The 17,550-nt window shown below is 40.8% G+C and overlaps 1 protein-coding gene across 2 annotated transcripts in view; it reads left to right on the forward strand.

The window, feature by feature from the left end:
• RASGRF2 (Ras protein specific guanine nucleotide releasing factor 2) overlaps nucleotides 1–17,550 on the forward strand; it is a 121,819-nt gene that overhangs the window by 76,639 nt on the left and 27,630 nt on the right. The window contains exons 16-18 of one of the 2 annotated variants that reach the window (XM_077347481.1): nucleotides 5,273–5,398; nucleotides 10,928–11,017; nucleotides 15,551–15,657. In XM_077347481.1, coding sequence (XP_077203596.1) covers nucleotides 5,273–5,398; nucleotides 10,928–11,017; nucleotides 15,551–15,657 — 323 coding nt within the window. Of the gene's footprint in view, nucleotides 1–5,269; nucleotides 5,399–10,927; nucleotides 11,018–15,550; nucleotides 15,658–17,550 lie in introns of both variants that reach the window. The other variant, XM_077347480.1, reaches the window with a different exon arrangement.

The following is a 17,550-nucleotide window of genomic DNA, read 5'->3' on the forward strand; positions in this document are numbered from 1 at the left end:
AAGCTGAGTTGTGGTTTGAGTTTCAGTCTGACTATGAAGCATTTAAATGGATCTCAGTCTCTTTAAATATCTCAGACTTAACTACAAGCTGTAAAGTTGTGGCTTGGAGTGAACTCTGACTCTGAGGCACTGTAATCCATGAAGTCACGGCTTAGAGTGAACCGAGTTCGAGGCATTTAAACGGATCTCAGTCTTACATGCCTTAATTCTGGTTATCTGGTGGTCCTGAAAAATGTCAACCATATTGGGGATTTTTTATGCCCAACCATTTTGGTAGGCAGAAAAATAGCAAAACAAACAAACAAAAATCAACCCAGCTGAATGTACAACCTTACTTGCGGACAGTGTGGAAAACAAAACTTTCAGTTTTTATGTAATTTGCTGGATGCTCTTTCTGGTTGAATATGCAAAATTAATTTAATTCCATTACCTACATAGGTTGCATTTTAAGAAAAGATCCTTTTATTTTCTAAGGACATAGTTGACAAGTTCAATAAAAAGAATGATAAATCATGAGTACAGGAATAACATTGCCTTGGAAAAAATCATTTAGATTTAATTGATTCTTAACCAAAGGGCTTGTCACTATAGAAAATGATACATTGTTTAACAAGAGGTTGTCCAAATTGATGTTAGTGACTGACAAAAATGTAATTACCCAGTCACTAATAGAACAATAATATCAGTGAATGGGGTAATGAAGTAAATCAAGGTTTAAATCTATGCAATGCAAAATGCCTGTGAGATTATTTTTAGCAAATGTTAGCATGTATCACAATGCATCAGTTTATTGGACTTTTGCTGCTTTTCTATTTCTTATAGCGGTATTCACTATAGAGTATTCGCTGATAATATAGTATTAAACAGTGGCATCAGTTTTTTCAGATACAGTGCCATACTGTTGAACCAGTTGTTATCATATTTGTGGCTTGAGAATGATTGCATACCTTATTCCCAGTAGTTGCAGACCTTGCTGCATTATAATTACTCAGTGTTACTCATATGCTTCAGTTTTACAGCAGAGTATTTGTTATCCAAACCTGAATTGCTTGATTATGTAGAACTGTTATGTATCTGCCATATAGCTGCATTATATAGAAAAGATAAACCTACATTTTTAATCAGCCATTTTTTGGTCTAGAATTTTGCAGTGTTTACACCCAAGATCTTCTCATGAACTTGTAAAAGCAAAAAAACAAAATACAAGCAGGTTTGTTGTTTTTGTCCTGATGCTGGTTGGTGGTTGGCTGTATGGATATGTCAATCTCACAATCAAGAAGCTGAAGTGTTATCTTTGTTGATTAGATCAGCGGGGGAAAGCTCATCCATGAACATATAATCATTTTGAATAATTTATGGATGGGAAATTTTGACTTTCAGAACAAGACTATACAGATTTTTATTAAGGAACACTGTTTGAAAGACAAATTCCAGAACTTGTGAAGGTTCTGGTAACAAAAGTAAGAGTGTGATACAGTCCTGTGGAATATTTGAGATCTAGCTTGACAATATAGCCTTTAGAATTAAGTACAGCATTCAACTGAGAGAGCAAAGGCAAAGGGAAGATAGTTAATGATTGATAAACTTTACTTATTTTAGCATTTACATTCATCTAGTGTTATTATAAGTGCCTTCAAAGCTTTTATTTTTTTTCAAAAGGATGAACTTTAGGCAGAATAATTTCTAATGGATGCTGGAAATTTTATTTTAAATGTAAAGTTAAAATATACATGGATAACAGGTGCTACAGATATGTTCCCAAACCCAGATTGACCATTGCCTTGCAGGGGAGCATTCCCCCACCCCATGAAGGACACCGACACCAGTTTTTGGCAGAAAATGGCCACAACTTTTTATTGAGAAGCGTTGGAATGGCATGGGGAAAAGAATCCCATGAACCTGTGACCACATGGTCACAAGGCACCCAAAAATTCTTACCGCCCAGCAGTGTATGCCCGGGTCCTCTTGGCTATCAGCCAAGCTCCCCGTGCCCCCAATGACCTGCTGGTTACCTGGGTGGTGGCGAGTTCTTTAGGGACCCCTTGAGGTGCGAACCTCTGCCGGGCCCCTTGCCACCTGGTAAGTGGTTCTACCATCCAAGTTTCCCCCTCCATGAGGGGGAGGCCTCCCGGCTCCACTTACCAATGACCTCTTAAGGAGGTCCCCTCCAAAAGAGCGGGGCAGCTCGCAGGCTTGTCCCACTCACAAAGGGATCTTCCCCATGCCACAAACCCGCAAGTTGTGACAGTGTTTAACAAAATTCAAATGCAATATCTGTTAGGAACAAACAAGCAATATGCAATGCACAACATTGTGTAACTAAACATTCAATAACCGGTCTTTTTGGGAGGGCAGGTGGGTATTTCCCCGTCAGTGAGGGAGAGGGAAAGAGCCTCGAGTCGATTGCCCCGCCCCTTGTATAGAGCGGGGATGGAGCAACTGCCTGGCACGCTCCCACAACCCTCCCCGCCCCCAGAGCACTCTGGGACTTGTAGTCCCACAGCAGCTCGGAGCCCTTATGGGCTGGGAGCTTCCCCGCTGCGGCAACGCTGCCGGGGTAAGTCCCGTTCGCCCATTCTCGGGGCCATTCTGCACAACTTAAATGTAGCCGAAATCTTACCTTTTGTAAATGCTATTAATTTAACGTTCTGCATGACGTCGTAAGCAAACCGCCAAACTCCTGCCAAACTCCAGCAACAATTGGAATTTTATAGCGCTTAGGGGGAAATCCAGAAGAGTGGATTCCCCCCCAAAAAAACGCTACATTTCTGAGCACAAGTCGCAACACATCACAAAAGACATGTGTGTTCTCAAAATAGCGGTAGAAAGAATGTCCCTCCCTAGCTCTCGCCCCCGAGCTTCCGGAGACGCGATCGCCATTTCCCCCCCTTAAACTAGCAAAACAACGAATAAGCGAGGCTTCTTCGACTGAAGTCCCTCCACAGAAGTGCTTAACAGTAAAACAAAACTCCCTTCTGCCATTGTCTTTAAAGTTTCTGAGCACAATACAGCCCCCGTTCAACACTGCCCGTACTTTCAGCCAGAAATTGCACTCAACCAGTTTGGTGTAGTGGTTAGGAGTGCGGACTTCTAATCTGGCATGCTGGGTTCGATTCTGCGTTCCCCCACATGCAACCAGCTGGGTGACCTTGGGCTCGCCATGGTGCTGATAAAACTGTTCTGACCGAGCAGTGATATCAGCGCTCTCTCAGCCTCACCCCCACCCCACAGGGTGTCTGTTGTGGGGAGAGGAATGGGAAGACGACTGTAAGCCGCTTTGAGCCTCCTTCGGGTAGGGAAAAGTGGCATATAAGAACCAACTCTTCTTCTTCTTCATTGGGGGGGGGGTTAATTGAAGAGCATGTAAACGATTAAGTGCCAGCGAAAAAGGTCTTTCTGAGACATTGAATGAACATATTCATTGTTACTGGTGTTTTCAAGGGAAAGGGGCTTTTCGGGAGCACGAATACAACAGTTCGTTGGCTGTTCTGTTTGATTGACGGCCAGGGACGGGAAGAAGCGTGGAAAAATATCGCCTCCTTTGTTGTGATTCCGGCAAGACCAGAAACCTGTGGGGAATTTAGGAACATTGGTCCCTGTGTGGAATGGCCCTCACTTTATTCTCTAAGCAGAAATATTTCTTTTTCAAGCAATAAATCTTGCTGTATCACTAGCCATTTAATATTAAGACAATTTTGTGATTATTTATAATTGCTTAGTATTTATATTCCTGTCTTCTACCTGGATCTTGTGATTTAGTGCATTCTAGTAGACACTCTGAATAGATGCAGAGTCATGAAATGTTTGTCTTCACTATGACTGATTAGTCTCTGTTTCTCTACAATTGTCTTAAGGGGCCTAATTCACAGTTTGTGCTACAATTTTATCATTGGTAACTGTTAAGAATACTAGTTTATTTATTTACTTAGACTCTTAATTGTTTTTGCTGCTGCATCAGTAGCATAATCTTAACTGATTATTTACCACAGTTCTCAAAGTATTAACTTATTAATTTGTTTATTTACATTATTTATTGTCTTGGACATCTTATTACAGAAAAGGCTGTTTTAAAAGAAATAACATTTACATATGGTTGTGAATTGCAGAATTAATTGCAAATTGCCAGAATTCAAGGCGGCACACTGTGTAAATGTGAATGTATTTTGTTCAGTACAGATAAAATTTGTATTTTGTTCAGTACAGATAAAACTTCAGTCAGATAAAATTTGTTAACAAATACAAGTACCAAGTATTTCACAATAAAATACAAGCATTTCTCTGTTAATCAGGAAAGTACAGAAAACAATTTTAATAATTTGACAATATGTATGCAAAATTAAAAGTTGATATTTTAAAATATATATTTATTTTCCTCTATATCTCCTTTTGTCCTTAACTGATTATTTTGAACACTTAGGCGCAATATATGCAACTTGTGTAATAGCTTTACCTAACCACAAGAGGAGTTTAATTTTTTCCTCTTCCATAAGCAGCTACATGTCATATGGACATTTTCAGTGATGAGCAGTGCTTTATGTAAATTACTGTATTTGTTCAGATCTAGTGAATAATACTGTAACCTTTGTTCAGAATATTGAAAAAATCACAGAACATCTCTATTTGGACAATAATATAGAAAATATTTTTTTCAACTACTTGATTTTGAAGTCAGCCCAGCTCAACCATCAGTTGAAGCTGCTGGCATGAAAGAATATAGGCTTGCATCCTAAACAATATATCTTCAGGCAGAGGGATGTTTGCCTAAAGAATGCCATTTTCTTGTCTCCCCCCTCCTGTGGCAGCATGAAATACCCCCCTCCCAATCCTGTTGCTGGGGGACAGGGGACCTTCAGGAACAGGATTTCAGAAAGCATTTCAGGCTGCCATAGGAGCAGAGAGATGAAAAAGATGTGCCCTGTTCCTCTGCTTTCAGAAATACTTCATGCAATTTTAGCCACAGTTGTGTACTATATTTATATATTCATATAACATGTTATATTCATAGGTATCAGTTCCATTGTCTATTTTTCCCCTCCAGCAGTTTTAAACTTTTTTTTTGTAAAGCAGATGTTTTGTTAATTTCTTTAAAAATTCACCTGCTTTTGTACAAAACCTAAACTGAGAAACAAGGAAGCAATTGGGTTCAGAGTGAAGCAAAATATAGGATAATCTCTAAGAGATGTCTGCAAGGTTATATTGAGGAGGGGGAGAGATAATTATGAGATAATTTGGTTTCCTAATATTGAAATGTACCTCCACGTTTTTAAAGCAGCGGTTCTAGAGTCTGTGTCGGTGGACCGCACAATACCAGAAAGTGCCTCAACTGTGGATACTCCTGAACTTTCCCCATGTAGATCTCCTTCAACTCCACGACATCTACGTTATCGATCACCAGGAGGTAAGATAGGATCTTTGGCTTTAATACTGTGTAAATTAAACGGTCTTGAGAAACAATTGCAGGTTTTAAGCTTGTGCTGGATTGTAGACAGAATCCTTTGTTTATCTTCCTCTCTCATTAAGGTATTAAATATCAAAATATTTAGTTTATAATTTCTTGAAGTTATATTTCTTGATCTGGAACTTTTTACTACCTGAAGAAGTCACGGCTTACAATCTATAATATATTTCTGAAATAGAAAATGAAAGCAGAATGTGAGTAAAACCATTCTAAATGATTATCATATGAGCAGTGAGAGAATAAAAGGCAAAAAAGGCATATTAAGGATGTGATGAAATGCTCTATAATATTTTGAATAAGATGTACATTTGTTCAAAAAAAATATTGACTCAAGTCTTATTCCTGACTGATTTGTATGAAGCAAACTAGAGGAACATATTGTGCACTTTATATAAGGAAGAGATGTATGACAACTGATCATTGTTAATGGGATGTTACTATATTTGTTAATACATGTGTGGCAATGAAAATGTACAGATAGTCCCAAATTACTCATTATAGGATGTGTTTAACTAGCAGCTGAAATACTCTTGGTAGATCTCCAGTATATATGCTCCATCAGCAGATGTCTAAAGAATGCAATGTTATAGCAACATGAATCCCAATCCTGTGAGTTGGATCCTGCAGCTCACTTCTTTTGCATGCAGAGACTTTCAGCCACAGAGAAAATTCCAAAGCTTTCTAGCTTTTTCCAGGCTTCAGAACACTTCTTCTCTGACATGAGCTGGAGTTTTCTCACCCAAACTGACTCATGACAGAGAACACTTTCTCCCTCAGACCTGTCTTTGCCACCATGGAGGAAAGGCATCTTTTACTGGCTCATACAGTTCTTCAGTTCATTGTATTGATGAGAGTACTCTACTTTTAAAATGGTGCTTTTAAAAAAAAGTGTAGTTAGCATTGACATGTCTTGGTAAATTCCACAATGTGTTGGCTTGTAACATCTGCTGCCAGTTTACTCTGAAGGTACATCTGGAGAGATCCTTAAAGTCTTCCTGTTGGAGTAACCACTGGGGGCCACAGGGAAAGAGCAGCCATCTTGGAGAGTCAAGAAATCGGAGGCCGGGGCCTGAATTGCCTCAGTGGGGTCATTGTCAGAACTATCTACTTTCTTGGCTACAAAGCTGACACCAATTCCAAGGATTTCTTTAGAACCATCCTCAACAAAGTCCAAGGACAGGACATCTAAGCCAAAGAACCCCATAACCAAGCACTCTTCTCTGTTGAAGCCATCGTTTTTGCTGGCATCTTATCCTCATAACACTTTACCGCTTCCTTCTCTGGCAACTAGTCTGCACTCTTCCAATGAAGATGGGGTTGTTGAAGTGCAACCATTCTCCTGATCTGACTCACCCGGTTGCATTGAAATGGAAAAGGAAATCAGGCCCATTGGAGCCCCCAGTTCAGTTCTGTTTTCTAGGGTCCACCCCAGGGTTTGTGGTATCTTTACCTGACACTTCCATTGCTCATGTATTTGCAACCCAACTTACTGTGGGACCTACTTTTAGCCACTTTTGCTACCACTAGCTCAAAATCATAGTTCTAAAAGACCTCAGCGGTCATGGATGTCACTGTTCATGCAGCCTTCTGCACAACATGTCCCACTGGAAGAAGAGGAATAAGCTTCTGATTCTGAGAGTGCTGCATTTACTTCCAAGGTCAGATCTGATGCTCTATTGGAATGTATCAGGATAAGGAAGTTAGTGAATTGAATGTGGCCTATCTCTTCTGGTTATTGTCTTCACTTCAAGTGTTTGCCTGAAGATCTTTTGCTTCCCTCTGGTTCAGCTCCTGTTTTCCCTGTTTTGCAATCCAGATTTCCTAGTTGATTACTAAAAGGGTAATTGAATTGGTACCAGATAATGAAGTATCTAGAGGCATACTCAAGAAACAATTTTACTTGCTAAGAAAGGTGGGAGAAAGCCTATACTGGACATCAGGGACCTGAATAAGTGCTTCACTTTCCCCAATATTCTGCATGACTCTGCTGTCCCAAGTCCTCTCTTTACTAGAGACAGATGCCTGGTTCACTGTCATTGATTTAAAAGATGTAAGTTTCCATGTCTATATTTATGTTTGCAGCAAAAAAAATTACACTTAACCTGTGGTTCCACTCACTTTCATTACACAGTTCTGCCCTTTGGGTTAGTCACAGCACCCAGAGAGTTCACTAATTGTGGCCCATCTCCACCTTAGTGACTTTTTATCTCAGTGATTGGCTTTTTATGCCTCCATCCAGATTACTGCTTAGTGAACAAACTGCTGTAGCCTTACATACACTGTGATGCTTAGGGCTTATCATTACTAAGGAAAAATCAAAGTTGACCCCTTCTCAGTCAGTTCTTGTCTGCAATTTCTTCCTATCACAGTGATGTTGAGGATCATACTGTATTTTCTTCTAAACTGGCCAAGAGGTTTTGGAAGGGATTATTCCATTACTTCCTTCCTTAGTCCCTCAATGGACTTTCTTTGGTTCTTTCATGTTTAATGGATAAACCATTAAAACACATAGTTGCATGTGATTTATTTCTACTATGTTACAAAATAGCATTCTTAATTGCCATTACATCAGCCTGCAAAGGTGGTGTGGTCACACCCCAGTCCCCAAAGCCAAGTCCACAGACTTTAGAGAGCAGGGTGGCACACAAGAAGACAAAACAGTTACAGAACCCAAGAAGGCAGATAGTCTATCCTCCTTGGCTGGTAGTCTGCCACCACCTCTGAACGGGTCCCTAGGCACCCAAGACCCAGAGGCAGCCCTGGAGCCTATCAGGGAAATTACCTGGGAACTTGACCCTGTCCAGGGACCAGTCCCACAGTCAAAAGGCTTAGTTGGTAGTATGGCACAAGTTAGGCGGGCTAGGTTACGTCTTAGCTTGTTTCAGAATCAAATGACACAGTTATAAAAAATAAGTTGATATTTATTAAGGTGCACACATATAATTATACACAGGCAGTGAGAAAACAAAAACGTTATAATGTATATCTAGCTAACACATGATACTCATAAGAATGGCATGATGATAGGACAGAATTTCAAAGTTGCAGGTTCACAAAGGCACAGACAAAGTTTCCTTCCAAATCAGAACTGCTGCCAACAACTTACTTTTTGGATGTTACAATACACAACCTTTATGGCTGATTCCCACGTGGGGGGTCTTGGCACACAAACCAATCATCTCCAAAGCAACAATTTACTACTTGACCAATGGGGTTACAAATGTCAAGTTAGAGGAGCCAATCCTAAATCAAAGTGATGTAATGTCGACCCATCTCACCCAAGGCCCATTTCTCCTAACAAGTTAATTGGAGACAACTGGCGCCGATTGTCTTATCAGTAAGTGCGAATAGAGTGAAGCTTCTCAAGGACACAGGTGCAACTATTTGACACTACACTCCTACACTATGAAAGCAAAGACTTTCTCAGGAGGCCCACTAAAGATTTTGCAGGGCTGAAGCCTGAACCAAAGTTTCAGGAACAAGATTTTAAGCTACTATTTCACTACAGGTGGCAACATGTAATCTATCTCAACATTTATCAAGCACTAAGTCATCACTGTCAACTGCAGGAGTAATGTGTCTGTGGGACAAGCAGTACTTTAGTCACTGTTAAGTTGAGGATCTCACTCTCCTTTTGTAGTAAGTGAGCTTGTTACTCTCCCATGTGAGACTACACAGAAGCCATAAAGATGAAAACATGGTTGCACTTGCCTGTAAGTGTTGTTCTTCAAGTGGTCTTCTGTGCAGGCACACATCCCTCCCTCCTTTTCCCACTGTAGGATCTTACTCTTGGAATCCTTCTCCATCGGGGCACAGGAAGGACTGAGGGAAGGAGCACTCTTCCTACCTCCATCACTTGCTGGGCAGGAAAACTACAGCTCACATTGGAAGGTGGGGGAGCTAGAAAGCTTATGAATTTTCTTCACAGTTGGCCTGAATGTGTGTGGTCCCATGTGTGCCTGCACAGAAGACCATCAATGAACAACAGTTACAGGTAAGTGCAACCAGATTTTATTATACTACTAGGGGCCAAGCCTGTTGCATTCAGGAATACAACAGGTGCTAGATTGGGGGTGGGGGTGGGCATGCGGTTGAAGAACTCTGTGGATGGCATTTCCCTCCCCTCCCCCTAGGACCTGGAAAGGCTGGAATCCCCAGAGCAGGGAATTCACCAGCAGGGGCAGCTTTCATGTAACATAGATCTGCAGCCTCTGAGACTTGGAGGGAAGTGAAAGGAGGAGGGGGTGGTCAGGAGTGGGGGACAGAAGGTGATTGGCTGGCTGCTGGACAGACAGGCACTTTGGGGTGGGACACCTGATTGGGTATTAAGCACTGAGTGGCACTTAAGCCATGAGACCAGCTCCTTCTCCAAGATCTTACCAGTAATATATTATATGGAATAGATTAGATTTTTAACCTACCATTCCCTCAAGGTAATGATCACAATTTATTTCCTTTACTGTATCCTTACAATACTAGTAAGCAAGCCCGCTGTAATCACAATACAGCGGGCACTAGGCAAGGGAGCCTCCGGCAGCCACGCGCAGCGCAGCGCAGCTGGTGGGGGCTCCCTGGCCAGCGGCCAGGGAGCAACTGCGAGGTGCGCTATGCGCGCTTCGCAGTTTCTCCCTTGTCGGCAGGGCGGGAATTGGAGAGGCCAATGGTCTGTCCAGAGGAAGGGGCCAATCGGCACCCTTCCTCATCCCAGACAGAGCCCGCTCTAACTCCTCCCCCTAAGCCCTTACGGCTTTATTTAGTCCACGGTGCCCATGGCGCCGCAGGCAGGGTTAGGATTGTAGCTGAGAGATGGTGATTGGCATAAGGTCCCATACTGAGCCTTCATGGCAGAACAAGGATTTGGCCCTGGCTCCTCCTTATGTCCTACTCTAACACTACAATGTTGTACTCTTACCTTGAACAACTGCCTTGAGAGAGAACTGCAATACAGATGTTTGATAGGTGACCTAGCCACAGGCACAAATTCTCAGCCTAACTTATCCAACATAGCTGTTATGAGGAAATGGAGAAGGTGAGAGTGTTATAAATCACTTTAGGTCTTCATTGAAGAGAGTGGGTTAGAAATAAAGAGTATGGCACTGATTGATTTTGGTGCTATCAAGAATAAATTGGTAAGAGCAACTTTTTGGACTGTGAACATAGTTTGTTTATTGATTCTCTAGGTTTTTAAAAATGTGAACATACAAATGTGGCATGGACTAGATGACCCTGGAGGTCCATTCCAACTCAATGATTCTATGATTCTAAAACAGTTTACACGTGCTGCTTTTTCACAGGATTGTTGTACTGAAATCTTCAAGGAAAATGATCCTGAAAATGCATTCATGTCCTTTCCACTCCTGGAAAGGATAACAAACTTCCTCTTGAAGCATTGTTTTGATGTGTTTTCTTTATTTTACATTCAGAAAGAGGAACGATCTATCAAACTGTTCATGTTTTTTTTCTTTGCAGTACAGACTACTGACAACAGCCATTGTTCTGTTTCTCCTGCTTCAGCTTTTGCCATTGCTACAGCTGCAGCTGGGCATGGAAGTCCACCAGGTAAGCCTTCTAGTGAAAGAGAAATCAGATTATTGCTTCCTCTTTATATGTTGGTAAATGAAATATCTAGCAAACAAATTACTTTAAGGCCTAGTTTTAAGCATTTTAGGTTATCACAATAGTTTAATATTTTAATTGCAACCACAAAGAGAAACAAATAAAAAGAAACAAAATATAACAATACTAGGGGCAAAGCTCATTGTATCCAAGAATACAACGGGTGCTAGAGCTTGACAGTGGGAAGAGGAAGGGGAGGAGTTGTCCAGTCTGTAAGGTCATGGGGTCGAATGCGTGTGTTGCGTGGGAGGTTGAGGTGCCGTGGTGACAAATGAGGGCATGGGTGTGGAGATATGGGTGTCAGAAACCTGTGGTTTGGAATATTTGTTGAGTATGGGAGAGGACTGACCTTTCGGAACTGTGGCATAGTGGTTACAGATGAGCTTTCTAGAGCCATGTCTTCAGATATGTGAAGGGAAAATCAGACTGGAGACTCTTCTTAGGGGGAGATTACATGGCAACCAATTCCTTCCAGTTCTACATCATTTCCCTTCTTGTGTGAATTAGGCCACAGACACCAAAATGTCCCCCTGCCCTAATACACAGTTACGTCTGCAGAATAAGGCTGTGCAGTAGGCTTCAAATCTGCAGAGAGTTGTGATGAAGAAATACACATGGCTTGGCTGTGTCTAACCCCTGGCCACAGTAGTAGTTTAAGTAAGAAGGGGCTTTTCTGTGGTCTCTCTGTCAGCCAACTGTTTGGCAGAAGGGGAAAGTTCCCCACCCTCAAAAGGAATACCCTCAGGCTTCCCTGTGTTGCTCTTGGAAATACCTCCCTCTCCTCAGTCAGGGGCTCTTAAAGGCTCCTTTCCCGGAGGCCTGAAGGGAGGAGGGAGGGAGCACATTCACCATCCTCCTGCCAGCTCTGTCAGGGTTCTGGGACAAAGTTACAGTTGGACATGTAAGTTAGGACAGCCTTGGGGTGAAAAGGGCTGGCGCAGCTTGTTCAATCCTCCGTTCTCATCCCCCTTGGCAGTCCTACTGACCTCCTCTCCCTGCGGTGGTCAGAGGCAGACTGGCAGTGATGTCTGCCCCTGGGTGGGCTGGGTGGGCGGGCCCTATTAAAATTTTAGCCCTATCAGAACTTTGGCTTTCTGACTCCCAGCTGACTGGAACTTTGGTCTGTCCTGGCAAGGGCCCAATTGGAAGGTGCTTTGCGCCTTCCAATTGGGCCCTTGCCAGGACAGACCAAAGTGCTTTATACACTTATAGTGTAATAAAAGCAAGACAAAAAAGTTAGGGAGAGGGTTATAAAAAGAATTCTTATTAATAGCCCTACATTTTGTGCCTGCTGAGCTAATAGTTTGGGAGAAACAAAAAGAAACAAAGGACTACCGTCTCCACAAAGTGGGCAAGTATTCCAATAAGATCTCTGTAGAGGAATCAGGGGAACAAGCAAAGACAGTTAAACCAGATGCAAGTGAGTACCATTTTAGTCCAAAGCAACAGAACAAAGTTTAAGATCAACAGAGTTTTATTCAAGCTACAAGAACTGTGCATGCCCACATAAGTTTATACCATGAATAAAACCCTGTTAGTCTTAAAGGTGGTACTGGTCTCAAATTTTGTTCTGACAGTGAAGCGAGTAGTTGAGGCAAAGAATTGTATAATCACTTGTAAGATGAATTTTGGTAAGTCAGGAGGCTGCAAGGTGGGACTGGGGGAGGAAGGCAAAATCATTCCATCTTCCCTTTCTGTCCACAGAACTTTGGGAAAGATCCATGCCCCTCAGAGCATTCTACTGATGGGTTGTTGGGACTAACCACATAGTTTCATGCTGTGTATGAGATACTGTAGTTTACAAACCTAAATTTATTCCAGTGTAACAATTGATAATTTACTTGGTGCTCCACAAAACATCTCTTTCAGCCTTTCCATTCATATAAATGAAACACATGTCGAATTAAGTGAGGCGAAAAAATGAAATATCCATAATCAGCAGAATAAAAATTCATATGTTATTTTCTGAATATCGTTCAGCTTGTTTCATGGCCAGTAATGGCTGATTAGAAATAATTAATATAATTATTTAGTTCTCTGGTGTCATAATATTTCTGTTTCCTTTTTTTTCTGGCATGAGTACTATAATTGCAGCAACTACATGGCACTGTTTGCACAAAATAACACAAAATTATTCTTGGAATAGAATCTTTTGGGTACAGTGAAGATTTTCTTAACAGGCACCTTAATTTAATGTGTTGCTGCCAAGTGAATCCAGAATTACTACTACTACTACTACTACTACTACTACTACTACTACCACTACTTTTCTGTACAGCCCTCCCAGGTTTGGCTATACAGCAAACCTCAATTAGCAAACCATTAAAACAACAGATTAAATTTAACAATAACTGTAAAAACAATTTAAAGACTATTAACTAATTAGCAGCATCAGTTTGTTGTCTATCTAGCCAGAAGTAATCACAGCTAGTAGGTCTCCAGGTTAGGCATCTCTAAAGGGTGTTTTTGTTAGAGAGGGCCATAACTGTTATAAGTCATTGGCCCCAATCAAAAGCTTGGTGGAAGAGCTCCATCTTACAGGCCCTGTGAAACTGTGACAGCTCCAATAGGGTCCTGATCTCCACTGGGAGCTCATTCCACCAAGTATATTAACTTTCTGAGTATATGAGTTGACACTACAGAATAAATATTGTTTTCAAATGCATTCAACAAATTAGATGCTTTAATCCTTAGACAGATCAGGGCCCTGACGGAGCTAAGACAATTCTGCAGGGCCTGCAAAAGGGAGCTCTTCCGCCAGGCATTTGGTTGAGGCTGAGCGGAACCAATGACATCTACAGGGTCCCTGTTGGGATGCTGGATGTTGGCGACATTGTGCAAAATACCTAAAATATCGCATCTGCAAAAGATTTCACTACATTTGTTGGGTGTGGAATTGCCCTGATTTAAAACTGGTTGATGTGTTGGAAATGTACCATGCTGTGCCCTAAGGCAGGGCTAGGGCACCCACATACTGCATTGCCATCCTTGGTTTAAAAGGAACAATGAAAATGTGTTGTAGTACAACAGAAAGTGGCATTGTTGAGTAGTGTATTAAATTAGATGTTACAAGTAAGAAGGGGAAGCCGATATGGATCATCTGTAGCGTTGAATATGTTGATAGTTTGGTACAGTGGATAGTTGACACAGGGGAGAACCATGTATATCACTCACAGCTCCCTGTAGGATATAGACGTGATTGATAGAGCTGCCTGTTATTGAGAAATAACCTGGTGGAAATCTCACTGGTAAGCTTTCCAAATTCAGTGTTTTGTAGGGCTTTTATTCTTTCAAAAGTTGTGCTATATGGAAACATCTCAGGTGCACGTTGTCCTAATTTGCAGGACTTTAGCCAAAGCTGCATGGTGAAGTTCATCATTTTATACAGCTGTCAAAGATGTAGGAGTGTCTCCAATTTAGAATATAGTATATCTGTATAATCTGTGCTTCCACCTACAGTGCATTTTTGTCCTGGAATTTCCTCTCTAATGGATTTTCATATGACATTTATATATTTATCATATTTAACCTTTTTTTTATGACATTTATATATTTATCGTATTTTACCCAGGGGATTATCTTTTTTGACTGTCTGAAGTACCAATTATAGGTAAAAGATTAATTGATTTAAATCTGTATATGGATTTTTACACCCATGAACATTATTCTTTTCCCCTCCTTTCAATATTCATGAACTCTGTGATGAATTTGAACAGGCTTCTATTTTTGTTCCTAAATGCAGAGCTGTTTTGAATTTTACAGAACTGTTGCTTAGCAATTCTATCAACGGACTGGGTATGTGCTCTCTTTCAAACTAAGTCAGTCCTCTCACCAGGCAGCAAATGATGTCATTTCTAGGGGAAACTCAAATCATATTGCTCTAGGAATCATCAGACATTCTATGGCTTTAACTAGAGTGATGCAACAACACTTCTAGGTTTTCCTGTAGTATGCATTCTGCTGGTAGCCCCCCATGTCCCCACTCCGGAAACTCAGCAGCCCAAATAGGCATGGTCTGGAAACCCAAAAGGGCTTAGAAGGTTCTGTTTAGGGTGGCACTTTTTGATATTATCAGACATATAATGCCAAATAAAGATCAAGTTCCCAAGTTAATAAAGTTGGAAAAGACTGGCTGATAAAGGTAAAGGTTTACATATGGGGTTTTAATATGTCTTCTCATTATAAGGAGTAGAATAAAATACTGGACAGAGTGGATTATTTTTGTTGGTGAGCAGGATTAGGTCCCATTCAGTCGAATGGTTATTAAAAGAATGGATTTGTAAGGAAATTGACTAAATTGTGAGTCTTCTGGAGACAGTAACCCATGTCTCTTTGTTGTACCATTGTTGAAAAATTTGTGTGGATCACCCAAACCCATGGAACTTGCTACACTTTGCAAAATTTCCTTTGATAATGTCCTTGGACCTTTTTCATTCAGTACACTTATTTAACTATGATTATCTGTTTAATTGCTAGGATTTAATAACACTGAACGAACATGTGATAAAGAATTCATAATACGCCGAGCAGCCACCAATCGTGTGCTGAATGTCCTTCGCCACTGGGTCTCAAAACATTCTCAGGTAGGTTTATATTATAATTTTCCTAATTTTTTTCTGTTGTGGAAGAGATGTTTCTTTTGCATTGTTTGTTGAATAAATGTTCCCCTTAGTGATACTATGTGTTTATTAGGTTCATATACTAGATTTTAATCCCCTGCAATATGAACAGTATAATTTTTACAAGACTGCATTATTAACATTCTCTTTGATGTTACTACTGTGTGACTATAAGAGGAAATATATTGTTTAATTGTCATGATTAAACTAATAAGAAAAGTACATTTCTTCCCGTGAAGTAGATGTGGCAATATGGAGAACCAGGACTGTTTAGATTTCCTGACTAGAATTGTAAAATTTATTGTAAAAGCCATACTTTATAGCTTTGTAATCTTTTCCTGAAAATAGGGCTTGAGCTCTCGCATCTATTCTCCGTAAGAAATGGCAGTATATCAAGCGTGTTCATCTCAAGCAATTACCCTATATGAAAATTAATGTTGGAATGTGGTTTTTCTCTTTACAAAAGAGAGTAATGTTTAAATTACTACACGAAGGAGCTCAATTAGATGGAGAATTGTTGCATCTCACTGAGCATAATTAGAGTTGGCAGAAAAATAATTTAGTAGAAAGATTTTTAATCTACCCTTCCACGAAGGAACACAGGGTGGGGTATATAGTTTCCCCATCCTTCATTGTACCCTTACAACAATCCTATAAGGAGTGCTAGAAAAGAGTAATGCCCCAAGGTTATCCAGCGAGCTTCATGGCTGGGTGAGGATTTGAACCTGGGTCACCTAGATACCATTCTGACATTTTAACTGCAACACCACAATAGCTATCAGGACTGAGCTATATTGGGTCCAGTACAAATGTTATATCCCTCATATGCTGCCATGTTGGGATATTTTTTGTGGTCTCTCTCTCTCTTAGGTAAGTAAGTTTTGAATTCTGTTTCTTTGTTTTCTTGTGAGGTAATATCTTTTTTATTTAAAAGTAATACACTACATATTACAGAGCACTGTTTCTTAAAGGTGTTAAACTGCTATTTTGCAATTCAGAAAGAGAAAAACAGATCTTTGGATTTAGTTCCAAATTAGCTCCATTTGTTGTTGTTGTTGTTGTTATTAGGTGCAAAGTCGTGTCCGACCCATCACGACCCCCATGGACAATGATCCTCCAGGCCTTCCTGTCCTCTACCATTCCCCGGAGTCCATTTAACTTCATACCCACTGCTTCAGTGACTCCATCCAGCCACCTCATTCTCGGTCGTCCTCTTCTTCTTTTGCCCTCAATCACTCCCAGCATTAGGCTCTTCTCCAGGGAGTCCTTCCTTCTCATGAGGTGGCCAAAGTATTTGAGTTTCATCTTCAGGATCTGGCCTTCTAAAGAGCAGTCAGGGCTGATCTCCTCTAGGACTGACTGGTTTGTTCACCTTGCAGTCCAAGGGTCATCTCCAGCACCAGAGTTCAAATAGCTCCAATAAGAATTGTAATTATAGAATGCCATATATGTCATATAAGTTCTACATTCAAATGAAATGAACAAACTCTGGTCATATAATACTTATCCAGGAACTCTTCATACTCTTCCCCTCCACCCCAGTCCTTATCTCACGCATGAAGCTTCTTGGGGGGGGGGGGGGGTTTGTTGTTACTTCTGAACTGATTTGTTTGTGTTGCTGTGCTTTTTTTTTCTTGCCTGAAAACTGAGATTCAGAGCCAAACTAGACGTGATGGAATACTAATAGCCACCATGAGGATGCTGCTGCCATTCCTAAATGATTTTAAAAGGCCACAAGAGCCTTTTTCTAAAGGCACCCACAATATAGTGTTTTTGTTCCCACTGCATCTTTTAAAATGCTGAAACAGCTGCAGTGAAGCTGTTTTGATGCTTGATAAGCACCTCACATCATCTCAG

This window comes from Paroedura picta, chromosome 7 (assembly GCF_049243985.1).
Source record: "Paroedura picta isolate Pp20150507F chromosome 7, Ppicta_v3.0, whole genome shotgun sequence".
Lineage (NCBI taxonomy): Eukaryota > Metazoa > Chordata > Lepidosauria > Squamata > Gekkonidae > Paroedura > Paroedura picta.